This window comes from Pteropus medius, unplaced genomic scaffold (genome assembly GCF_902729225.1).
Source record: "Pteropus medius unplaced genomic scaffold, Ma_sr-lr_union100, whole genome shotgun sequence".
Classification (NCBI taxonomy): domain Eukaryota; kingdom Metazoa; phylum Chordata; class Mammalia; order Chiroptera; family Pteropodidae; genus Pteropus; species Pteropus medius.
In genome coordinates this window covers 8,912,185-8,924,771 of record NW_024342471.1, presented here as the reverse complement: position 1 = coordinate 8,924,771, position 12,587 = coordinate 8,912,185, and the positions used below count along the sequence as shown (strand labels likewise).

Sequence of the window (12,587 nt, the reverse complement as noted above, 5' to 3'; positions counted from 1 at the left end):
AAGAGGTAGGGCTAGCCTTTCAGGCCTTTAGAGCAAGGGTCAGCAAACATTTTCCGTAGTATTTTGGGCTTTGTGGGCCATTCGATCTCTATCTACCACAGCTATTCAACTACACTACTGAAGCCTGTAAGCAGCCATAGACAATAGATGAATGAAAGGGCATGGTTGTATACGTAAAACTTTATTTTGAGAAATAGGCAGCAGGCTGAATCTGGCCCTCTGGCTGTAGTTTATCAATCCCTGCTCTGGGGGCTGCACGAGAAGTAGACTCACACCCACTGGACCCTGGAGGAGAGAGCTGAGGACGCTCAGAAATTACTTACCTGCTCCAAGGTGGTCCGCAGCTGGACATTGTGGCGCTGCAGCCTGCTCCGGTCAATCTCCAGCTGTGCCACTGCCTGCTGTAAGTGTTCAAGCCTTTGTTCCCATAGCTGCTTCTCCTCCATCCCAGGACCAGGCTCAGCCTCCACTCCTGAGACCTATGGGAGAGACCTGTGAATCTCACCTGGGTAGCCCCCTAGACTGGTGGGGAACAGATACAGGCAAAGGGACCAAACTGGCAGGTCTGGGTTTCAGGACCCAATTCCCAAGAGAAGAGGACAAGCGCCTGGACAGGAGCTCCTTCCTGGGCCACCTGCTCCCACCAGACCCCCACTTCACCTCCCCCAGCTCTACACCCACCTCTCCTCTGGGCCCCTGTTCTGCTCTGCTGGTCGGGCCGGGGCTGTGGAGCCGCTCCTTCTCCAGGGCCTGTCTGGTGAGCTCCAACTCACCCTGGGGTATCAAGGTACGGAACAAAATCACATCATGACAACCTCATACCCAGACCTACTGTACCCTCCATTCTCAGTTCAATTTTCTCATCAAGTTATAATCTCATGTGTTCTGGGGCCTCTGAAGTATTTTAGTGCAGAACCTGCATTTTACAGATGGATAAACAAAACACAGAGGGATCTACCCAAGGATACACACTAAACTTGCCTTGTTTTAGATCCCCCATAAGCTAAGTGATAACTTGGAGTGCTGAGGTGTTATGGAAAGAACATGGACTTGGAGCCACACAGAGTTGGGTATTATGTCATCACTTACTGGCTAGATGACTTCAGTCAGCATATGAGTTCTCTCCAAACCCCAATTTCCTCATTTGTAAAATGACTACATGCTCCATGAAGCACAGATCAAGCCTTTGGGGTTAAATCCCTTTAGATAAACAGGGAACTTAGTGCTAGGTATGTTCTAAGCATCCTATGTTTCCTAAATGATAATAGTCAAGAAGAGAGACAGATAAGAGACGATGAATATACAAGTGTGAGTGGAGACTGTCTGGGAGAGAGGAAGAACTTTGTAGTAAAAAGACTGCTTAGATCTAGTTCTAGTTCTGCCATTTACTAGCTATATGACCTTGAACAAGTTTAGCCTCTCTGAACTGCCAAACTTCAACTATAAAATGAAGGTAACAGCAGTTACTACTTTTCAGGGTCATTACGGAAGAAAGTGAGAGTAACAGTCCTTGGCATATAAAATGCTTAAAATAAAAAATGATACCACTGAGATAAAGGGCTGCATCTGAAAGATGTCCTTGAGTGTGTATGGGAGGGGAGATTCTGACTTGAGCTACACTGAGTAAAAACTGCTTGGTAACCCAAGAGTATAGACAGGAAGTGCCTTCCTGCTCAGCTGCATACCTTACTTTCTCTGTGCCTGTAACAAAGGGCCTGGCAATAGGAAAGTTGTTCTACTTACTGTATGCTTCCTTCCTACGCACTTTGCACATACTATCTCATTTCATACGCAAAATGGCCCTCTGGGGCAGGTACTATCATTCCCTATTTTATCCATGAGAAAACCAAGAGTCAGAGAAGAGAAGGCACTTACCTAGGGTCACACGGCTAACAAACTATATAAGTATTTCAAATCCCAGAACTTGACTCGTAAATGCAACCCCTTCTCTGCTTGTTGCCCTTTACCAGAGCAGAGCTTTGTGAGCTCCCAAAAGGCAAGTCCCTGCAAGGCTGTGTGTCTGAGATGACAGAGGGGGTTCTCCGGGGCTTAGTACAAGGATGGAGAGTCAATCTCCCAGGAAAAATGAGCTAGGTTCCTCTCGGCATAATAGATAATGCCTCTCTAGGTCCAACAGTCAACCTAGCTTTCCTGACCGCCTACTCTGTGCAGGTCTGTGCTCAGTCTGCGGGTGCAGAGATGACTAAGACATGGCCCCTGACCTTAAGGTTAAATGTTATATCCTAACGTCCACTTTCTCTCTCACTCAACGTTCCACCTAGAGGAGCCCACTTATTCCTAACTGCTGATGACTCCAAAGTCTCTATGTCTAGTCTCACTCTCATCCTTTAACTTCGGATTACTTTACAGGTCTGCCCGTTGGACGTCTCTCCTCGCATGTCCCACAGGTACCTCACTCCATTTCCAAACCGAACCCACCATTCTACTCATACTACTCTTCCCCCAACCTGCCTTTCTTTGCCTCAGTGAGCGGAAACCTGGGGCTTTGGTTTTTCTTTCTTTATGCCTCCGTCTCTTAGCAAATCAACGGCCAGAAGTCTTATGATCATCTAGGTCCACCCACACGCCTCCATCCACACTTACTATCTCAGGTCTCTGTCTCTCCCCTGGACTTCTGTTACAGCCTCCTAGTTGGACTCTCAGGATCTACCGCTGCTCCACACAGAAGCCTGAGCAATCTTTCTGAATTGTGTATCTGATTGTGTCACTCCCTCACCTTAAACCCTTCATCCACTTCCCACTGGTCACTCAGGTCCTTAACTTGACTTAGAAACCCTGAATGACAGGAGCCCCACTGTCCTCTTTCTCTTAAACAGGCAGCTTGAACTCCCAATACAGATATTCCATGTTCTCTCTCTTATCCAGAAAGCTCCTCTTCAACCTGTGCTTGGCTAATTCCTTGCTGGTCCCTTCAGACCTAACCTTAAACACCACTTTTACCAGGAAGCCTTTCGGGACTCACCCCCAGGAAAGGGAAGGTGTCCCTCCAGTATGGTCAGAGCACACTAAACTTCCCCAGTGAGACACTAATTATAATTAAGCACTGCATTCTAACTGCTTATCCACTAGTCTGTAAGCTCTATGAGGGCAGGAGCTGCGGGCGTCTTATTCTCCTTATATCCCCCAGACTAGCACAGTAACCTGGATTCCACTTACGTTGAGCTGTTATGACCTTATCTTTCCCACACCTTGAGGTGCTACAAGCCCAGGGTGGCAGGCAGCCCGAGCTCAGACATACAGGGCTCTGCCCCCAACCCTTACTAGACGTGGAGTGACTCACCTGAAGCCTTTGATGTTCCGAGTCCCGCTCCAGGACAGAGGCTTGTAGGAACATGGCTACCTCCTGCAGGTTGCTGACGCTGGCTTTGCTCTGGGCCAGGGACAGTGCCAAGTCCTGGGCCTTCTCCCTCCACTCAATCTCCCTGGCCTCTGTCTGCCTCAGGGCTGCCTGTAGTCGCTCCAGCTCCAGCTGCAGCCTGGGTCCTAAAGAATCAAATTTTGTAGAGGGCTCCCCCGCTGGCGCTGGCGAGGCTTTGTGACTGTGGGCTGAGTCCTCCAGACTCTTCTTTTTCTCCTTCAGCTCCAGGATCTCCTCTTCCTTTTGGGCTAGGGTCAACTGTAGCTCCCTTAGGCTCTCACGAAGGCCCATCATCTCTTCCTGTTCTCTCTCCTGCCCTAAATTCTGCTTCTCCTGGATTACATCCTCTCGGGCCCTCTGGGCCAGAGACTTCTGCAGCAGCTGCCTCTGTTTCTTCTGACGTCTCAGTTCTTCCTCCCTCTGGGCAAGTACCTGCTGGAGCTCCTGCAAGGACTGCTGGTGGCGGAGATCCCGATCCTGGATCTCACCTTCCTGCTTTCTCAGGGCCTCCTCCAGCTGCCGGGCTTGTGCCTGGCATGAGTCCAGGGCAGCCTGCAAGGTAGCAGTACTGGCCTCTAGGCTGCGGCTCAGCTCTGCCTGCCCAAGGAGATGCTGCTCTTTCTCCTGCAGGGCAGCCTGAGCCTTGCTGAGGGCCTCCTGCAGAGCCTCAGCATGGCCCCGAGCAGCCTCCTCCCGATGCTGGGAGGACTGGCTGTCTGCCCGCAGGGCCTCCAGCTCCTGGTCCCGTTCCTTGAGCATTGCCTCTGCCTGCAGCCGGCTGTCTTGCAGGGCCTTGGCCTCCGCCTCGTGCTCCTGTGCCTGCTCTGCACACTGCTGCTGGAGGGCCAGCAGAGCCTTCTCCTGCTCATGAGACTCAGCCCTTAGGTCACCCAACACCTCCTCCAGGGCCTGTACCCGCTGTCCCTCCACTGCCAGCTCTTCCTGGAGCCTTCGCACGTGTTCCTTGCCGTCCTCAAGCTCTCCCTGGCGCGCTTTTAGCATCACTTGGGCCTGCTCCAGAGCTCTCTGCAGAGCGCTTGCCTTTTCCTTCACATTCTCCTCCTGCCCCTGGGCCTGCCGCTGTTGGTGCTGCAGGGCCTCGAGCTCCTGGTCCCTCTGGGCCAGGGCTCTCTGGGCTTCTTCCAGCTGACCCTGAAGTGACTGTTCTTTCAGTTCCCCCTGTTCCCTGGCTTCCTGCAGGTGCCGCTGTAGGACCACTATCTCCTGTTCTCGCTGGGTGAGGAGTAGGCTGGTCTCACCCACCTTTCTGTGTAGGCCCTGGAGCTGCTGATCCAGCTGGTCCTTGTGCTCCTGAAGTTCCTGGATATGCTCCTGCTGGCATTCCACCTCCTTCTCTTTATCACGCAGGATCAGCTTCATGTGCTCTAGGTTCCCACGCTGTGCTTTACTCTGGCCCTTCCCTTCCTCTGCCCGCTCCTGCACCTGCTGCTTCTGAGAAGCCAGCTCCCGGCCTCGCTCTCTCAAGGACAGCTTGATCTGTTCCAGGTCCTCCTCTAGGATCTTGGTCTGCAGTGTCCTCTGATCTTCTAGGACCTGAATCCTTTCCTTCTGCAGCTCCGTCTCCTGGCCCCTCCTCTCGAGGTCCTGAGTCAGATGTTCCTTCTGCCTCTGCAGTTCCTCGATCTGTTCTCTCTGGGACTTCCCCTCCTGGTCTTTCTCCTGGAGCTCTCTTGCCAGAAGGCTGCTGTGGCTCTCTAGCTCATGGATCCGGCTGCTTTGCACTCGCAGCTCCTGGCTCTTTTCTTCCAAGTCCAGTGTAAGGTGGGTCAGAGCCACCCTCTGCATTTCCCTCTGGGCCTCCAGCTCTTCGATTGCCTTTTCTTGGCACTCTATTTTGTGATGGTTTTCCTCTAGTTCCAGGGCCAGGCATTCCAGAGTAACCAACTGCTTCTTCAGATCCTGAATCTGCCCTTCCTGGGACTCAATCACTTGGGCTTTCTTTTCGAGTTCTAGCAGCTGATGCTCCAAGATGTTCCTCTGAGTCTCTCGATCCTTCTCAAGCTCTTTGATCTGCTCCTTCTGCACAGTCAGCTTCTGCTCTCGCTCCTGGACGGCCATGGGCAGATGCTCTAAAACAGACCTACATTTCTCCAGCTCCTGAATCTGTTCCTGTTGCAGATCCACTTCTTGGTTTCTCTTCTTTAGGTCCAGTGACAACAATTCCAAAGCAGCCTTCTGCATTTCCCGCTGCTTCTCTAGTTCCCGGGTCTTTTCCTGCAAAGCCTCCACCTCCCCTTCTTTCTGGGACAGGGCCTGGGCCAGGAGAGCCAAATTGTCCTGCAAAGCCTTCCCTCGGGCCGCCTTCAGCTCACCCTGCTCTTGCAGAGCCTGGGCTCTCTCCCGCTCACTCTCCGCCTCCTCATTCTTCAGTTTCAGTGCTGAGCGAACAGTTCTCAGGTCTTCTTCCAGGACTCCGGCAGCACTTGCCTGAGCCCTGGCTTCTGCAACAGATGCTTGCAAATGTTGCACCTGGGCTGTCAGGTTTTCCTTGGCTGCCTGAAGCAATTCTCGCTCATTCTGGAAAACGAGATGCACAACCACCTTAATACCGTCACTCCAACACGAGTCCTTTCTGTCCTTACTTTGTAGCACTAGCACTGTCAAAGACTTGGGCGAAAAACAAAACAACAACAAACAATAAAACAACTAGTGCATTCCACTTAAGCTAATACTGTAAAAGAACATCCCACCACATCCCAGGGCTCTGCTATGCTCAGAGAAGAAGGCCTGGTGCAAATGAGCCATCCAGACTCTGGTCCTTTAGGGCAAGGAACAAAACTCTCAATCTCAGTTTGGAAAAATTAATTAAAGGAGGATTCACTGGGGCTTTAATAATGGCCCTCAGGGACATGAGGACAGCCAGAGAAAATGAGACACTGCCGAAGGAAGCTGGGCACTACATATGAATGGGGTATGACCACTGGCCAAGATGAGCCTGGGAGCTGGAGCCTGAGCCTGGGGGGACTACTCTTGCAGTAACCCCCTTCCCCAAACCAGCACCAACTTACCTGGGCTTCCATTCCCTGCAGCTCTGCTCGCCGTAGGCGACTCTGTAAGGATGCCACAGTTTCGTGCAGTTCCGTCAGCTCAGACTCTAGGGAGTTCTGTTTTCCTTCCCACTTGGATTTCTCTTTGGGAAGAGGAGAGGTAGTGGAGCATAGGGCCCATGGTTGGGGGTGGAGGAAAAGAGGGATATAGAAGCAGATGGAGAATGGGAAAGAGAATCAAAGGGGAAAAGGCCAAGGAGAGAATTACATCCAGTTTCACAGAGATATCACCCATCTGCCAGCTGCTCCTGTTTGTCTAGGCTCCTTGCTGCTTCCAGACTCGTGTCTGTATCTGCTGCCCAGCTCTAGCACTGCCTGATAATCATCCCAACACTTCCTCATCCTGACCTCACATCCTCAAGCCTGGATTCCAGACAGGAGTGGGCTAGACAACGTTGGAGGACCTTGCCAGTCCCCAATTCTATGATTTTGCAGAGGTTCCTAGAGACCAGGGTTACTCTGCTGGTTGCTTCCCACTCCGATTTCTGCAAAATGCACCAGAATCCAGTTCTATCCCTAAGTGGCCCCCTGAGATACTTCCAAGGCCCAGACCCACTCCCCAACGAGTTCTCTTCTCTTCTACAGTAGAGCCTTGAGTCTCAAAACCTTCCTCTCTCCTTTCCTTCGCGAGTAGTCACCACCCTTTCCAGCCCTTGGCTGTGGCACAGATATGTTCTCCCCAGTTTCTCCCTCCTTGCTATCCCCCAAATAAGCCCATAATCCTGCTGTCAAAGATAAACATCTTGAGGGCATAGCTGGAGATGACAAAAATAACTAATGTGGATAAATGACAAAAGATACAGAATTTTATAATGTTCTCACAGTCCTGGCCCTGGCCCTGGGTTGCCAATTTTTTAATCTGCAGACAGAAAGAGGAAGCCTAGACAGCAACTTCTCTCGGTTCACCAGATCTGTTTTTCCTAATCCCATCTGCCAGGATGGCCCTCAAAGGCCAAGCAAAGCAGAAAATAGTTCATGGGGTCATCACTTCTTTGGAGATGCCTCTAGGTATCTTGTCACACTTGCAGATAAGTAGTAAAGAATGGCTGCTAGGCCTTTCCTCTCCCCTCCATCCAAATCCCCCTGCCTGCCTGGACCTTCTCACCTTCCCGGTTCTGGGAGAGCTGTCTCTGCAGATCCTGCAACTCTGCATGGACCTGGCTCTTCTCAGCCTCTGTATCAGTTAGACTCTGTTCCAGCTTCTGCACCTGATCCCTCAGATCATCCTGGGAAAACATGAGCATGGCCAAACAAGTTCCTCATCTTCCACAGAGCTATCCTAGTCCAGGGCCCAAGCCCTCTCCTCACTCTCAGCCTCTGTGGGGGTCTGTCATTTTGGACGTACTCCCAGATTGCTGGATTATTTATCTTTGAACTTGTGTGTATCTGATGACAGGCTCTGCTCCAACTGACTGGAGCCCAGAATCCTGTTCTGTGTCATTTAAAACAGAACTGTTAAAATTTTAGCTCAGGGTCACCTCTCCTTTCCTCGAACTCCTACTTCAAAGCTTACCTTAAAGGTCACTTCTTCCTTCCCTCTGACTTTCCTCAAGTTAGAACGAATTGTCCCTTTTCCCTATTATCACTATGTGCATCCATTATCAGTCCAATTAATTCTATCGGCTCTGCTTTATTTTAGAATGTAGTTTGCCTCCTCAGCCATGCCAGGAGCCTTCTTGAGGGCAGAGATCAGGTCTTTCTGCTTTTTGTGTCCTCAGCTCACAGTGGCTGGCATATGGTGGCACTCAATTTTTACTGACTGATAGGTTCACTGTGAGGTGGAATTTGCAGGACATTCAGTTCAGTCTTAGGCCTAGAATATTTCTATAAATGGCAACCTCAAATCTCAGAGGTCCCCAATTTGTATGTGTGTGTCTGGAGATTTGGCACCAAGAATAATTCATGGCTGAGAGGAAAATGATGAACAACAATAGCACGCATCTATGCACATTTTTTGTTTACGGAGCTCACGTAAGTCCCTCACTTATTTAATCCCCAAAACCTTGTGAAGTGGGCATGATTTGCCCTATATGTCTAGCAAAACCAAGCCCCAAAACAAACACTTTATTCATGGTTGCCAGGTAGTAAGTGATAGAGTAGAACTCATCCCAATCTAATCTCAAGAAGAAAACAGGTCAAAATGCTTTATGAGTCTTTTTCAGGGGAGGCGAAGAGGTCAAAGAAGGAGAGCAGGGAAACATACCCGGGCCTGCTGCATCTTCAACAGGTCTTGGTGAAGCTTGTGGAGGGCAGATGCCACCGCCTCAGTGGAGAGAGCCGTCAGGAGGGGCCCTCTCTTAAAGAGGATTCTTGCTCCATTCTGGTCTGAACAAAAGAGGAAACACCTCCTGACTTGGTTGCACTATGAAAAGAAACAGCCATACCTCCCCAGACATGGCCTTGGCCTTCCCACTGGTCCCTCCTCTCCTAGCCCTTCTCAGTTCATTCATCGCGTGCGTTTTGCGTACCTATGTGCTATAGGTACTATGTTGGGCATTAGGTAATGCTAGCTATCACGTTAGGCATTTAGTAAGTGCCAGGAACTCTGTGAGCTATTGTACCTCTGTAACCTCATTAACTCCTTAGAAAAATCCTGAGGGGTGGGTACTTTTAACATCCTCATTTTATAGTTGAGGAAATCAAACTCAGAGAGGACAGTTGACTAGCCCAAGGACACACATCTAGCAAATGGCAGACCTGGGGTTCAACGTGATGCATATTGCTTGAAGAACTGCATTCCCCTTCCTTCTCCCCTGGGAGCTAGGCCTGGCTTTGGACAAAAGGACTGAGTACTCAGGTGGCTGCCTCACCTGGCTCAGGGCACCAGAGGGAGGGAACAGAGTCTCCCCCACCACTCAGCTCAGGCCTGCTGTCACAAACAGACCCCAGGGCCTGCTGCAGAACAGAATAGAGGCTGGCTAGCTGGACCTGGGCATGGTGCCCAGGCTGCTGCTCTGCAGCCAGTGCCTCCAGCTGGCTCTCTGTGTTGCGCAGTCGCAGCTGTAGTTGGGCTGCCTTGGCTTCCTGGGCCCACAAGGAAGCTCGCAACTGCTGCTCTGTTACTCGAGATGTCTCTAGTTCCTCCAGCAGTTGTGCTTCCTGGGCCAGAAAGTCAGCCTCCTTTTCCTTCATCTCCTGCTTCAATAATTCCACCTACAGGGAGGAAGTGTAGTCACGCTGAGCAGGGCATGTATATCTTCTTCTCAGACCCTCCCAAGCCTGACCCCCTCAGTCCCTGTGCAAAACTTGATCAAGGCTGGGAAGATTTCAGTGAGCTCAACTCTCCAGCAGGCCAGGAGGGTTCTGGAACGAGTGTTATGCCAGAACTGACCTGTATGCCTACCTACTCACTCCTGACACATGGGTGTAGGCTATACACATGGGCTTTGGCCCTGGCCCAGCTGGCAACTATGCCATTTCCCTGCTATGATTAAAACTCTGCCTGAAACCCTGACACTAAGCCTAATACAACCAGTCATGATAACGATGGCTACCATTTATTGAATGCTTATTGTGTTCCTGACATTTTACATATTCTTATAATGGTTAAAAATCCTCATGCTTGTTTTATGGATGCAGAAACTGATGCTCACACAAGCCAGAAGTAGTAGAGCTGGGAATCAAACCCAGGATCATCTATCGACCAGACCTGGTTCTTATCTGCTGCAGTCTACTGTCTATCTCTTTCTCCTTCACTTTTCCCCTCCCAGTCCCACCTTTCCTCTGGACCCAAGGTCTGGGGTGCTCCTATGAGCAGACTGAGTCCTTGGAAGTCCTTGTGCTGCTGCCTACCTGATCTGGAGTAATACTTGTTCCCCCTGCTGTGTCTTGCCAAGCAGACCAAGCGCACAGGGAAGTGGCCAGGCTTGAACCAGGCCTGTGTGAGCTCTGCCCCTTTGGGCACTGTGTTCAGGGCTGTCAGGTTCTCCACAGGGGGCCGTTTTCAACTCTGAGTCAGTTTCCCAAGCCCCCACCCTGCCAAGTCCTGGATTCCCCCTCCTGCCAGGGCTGCTGAAGTCCCAGCATACCCTGTAATGAGGAAAAAGAGAAAGGTCCTCTTTATGGACCTGAGCAATGGCCCCCCCCCACTCCAGAAGCAGGCTTCCACGGAGGGCAAGGGCCCATAACCAGGGTGGGAAGTACCTGGGCACTGAGCTCCTTCTGTCCTCCTTGGGCTTCCTGCATGGCCTGGCGCAGGAAGCTCAGCTCTTGTTGTCGAACAGAATCAGCTTCTTGTAAAACAAGAAGTCTCTGTTCCTTTTCCGCCAGTGACAGAGTCAGGCTAAAAAGAGAAGAGTCGGAAAGCTAGGCAATTTTCTCAGAGAATGAAGAACTACCTTCTCATTTGACTGTTCTAAACATAGCACTAATAATGAAAATAGTAACGAGAATGATTAGTGTGACAATAAAAGCTACCACTAACTGAGCACCTACTGAGTGCTCCTAGGTATTTCATGAAATATGATGCCTCATTCAACTTCAGTTTATTCATCTCTGAGAATTTCCAGAAATAGCTATACGAATTCAACATGTCCAATTCTTTCCAACCCCTCTGCACCTCCCCTCCCCGCAATCATTCACTACTATGTTCCCTATCTCAGCGAATGGCACCTCCATCCACCCAGTGCCCCAACTTAGAAGCCTTGACTATATCAGATTCTCCCTTCATCCCACATTTATCCAATCTATGACTATATGTAGCTGATTCCAACTTCCCTTAAACCCCTTCCCTCCCCCACTATCCCACTACTCTATCCTGGTTTAGCTTTAGTATCTCTCATCTAGACAACTGTACCAGGCTCCTAAGTTGTCTTCCTGTCTCTAGTTTCATCAACAAAAGGATCTGTCCCTCCCCAAACTCCTATAACCCTGAGAATATACACAGATTTTTATTCTGGGTGGTCTTACCTCATTCCTGATGCTTCAGGTCATCATGATCCCTTCTAATATGTCATAAATTGGATTGTGTTGAGTCCCCTGCTTAAAACCCTCCAGTGGTTTCCTACTAAATCTAAATAACTACAAACTCTTTCCTGTGACCTACAAAATCCTGAATGATAGGGACCACATGTCACTCTCTAGCTCATGTCACACTTCTCAGTCGCTAGGCTCTAGTCACATCATACTTCGTTTCACCAAACACCCTAAGCTTCGCTATGCCTCAGAGACACCGCATATAACTTCTATTCCTACTACACAGAACTCTCCCACTTCTTTGCATGGTGGCTCCATTTCATCCTTTGGTGGTCAGTTTAAATGCCACCTTCCGAGGAAGGCCTTCCCTGACGTGTAACATAGATCTTCCCCTCCCTACCCTCATTTCTATTTCAGCATTCTGTTTCTTTCCTCCACACCATGTAACATAACCTGCAATAATTTAGGGGATTACTTGATTAATGTCTTCCCCACAAAACTATCAATTCTGTTGAAGCAGGGACCACACTGTCTTTATCACTGTATCCCTGACACCTGGTATGGTGCCTGGTGCGTAATGCATGTTCCCTAAATATTTACTAAATAAATGAAGTATAGGTGTAGAAGACAGGGACTGTGGCCTCTCCACATGACTACCTGTACAGCCCAGAACTGGAGACATAAAAGGCTAGGTGACCTGAGCAAAGAGCTGTCAACCTCACAGTGACCACTGTAGCCAGACAAAAGCCAACTCCATGGCCTGTCTAGCTTACCTGGCTTTCTCTCTCTCCAGCTCCTTCTGAACTCGGCTATACTCTTGGGCCTCTCTCAGTTTCTCTTGAACCTCCTGCTCTACCAGCCTCTGGGAGTCATCCTTGGAAACCAGCTGAGACTTCAAGTCCTGCACCTGGAAAGTTCAAGGCGTGAAGACAAAGGGCAAGAGACCAGTGAGAGGATGCTTGTCACTTAAGGCTTTAAGATCTTTGAAGGTTTACCACAGTCACTGGCTCATTTCCGATGCTCTGGAGGTTTCACCAATCCTTTCACACTCCTCTTATCCACCCACTTCCGCAAAACCCATTCAGCCTAATCACTTGTCTCTCCCCAGCCTCACATGTGCTGGATAAAGGCAGGTACAAATAAAAATCTTGGCTGAATATAACTATGCCCAATGGCAAAGTGATGGGCAAATGTATAGTGATTGTATTTTTTTAAAGGAATAATCA

The 12,587-nt window shown here is 49.9% G+C and overlaps 1 protein-coding gene across 11 annotated transcripts in view; it reads right to left on the bottom strand.

Moving 5' to 3' along the window:
• CEP250 (centrosomal protein 250) overlaps positions 1 to 12,587 on the bottom strand; it is a 40,543-nt gene that overhangs the window by 3,276 nt on the left and 24,680 nt on the right. For all 11 annotated transcript variants that reach the window (XM_039864171.1, XM_039864173.1, XM_039864174.1 and 8 more), the window contains 9 exons: positions 12,135 to 12,268; positions 10,591 to 10,729; positions 9,258 to 9,600; positions 8,651 to 8,772; positions 7,553 to 7,673; positions 6,409 to 6,530; positions 3,302 to 5,917; positions 682 to 774; positions 324 to 479 (listed from right to left, as the gene is read on the bottom strand). In XM_039864171.1, coding sequence (XP_039720105.1) covers positions 324 to 479; positions 682 to 774; positions 3,302 to 5,917; positions 6,409 to 6,530; positions 7,553 to 7,673; positions 8,651 to 8,772; positions 9,258 to 9,600; positions 10,591 to 10,729; positions 12,135 to 12,268 — 3,846 coding nt within the window. The remainder of the gene's footprint in view (positions 1 to 323; positions 480 to 681; positions 775 to 3,301; positions 5,918 to 6,408; positions 6,531 to 7,552; positions 7,674 to 8,650; positions 8,773 to 9,257; positions 9,601 to 10,590; positions 10,730 to 12,134; positions 12,269 to 12,587) is intronic.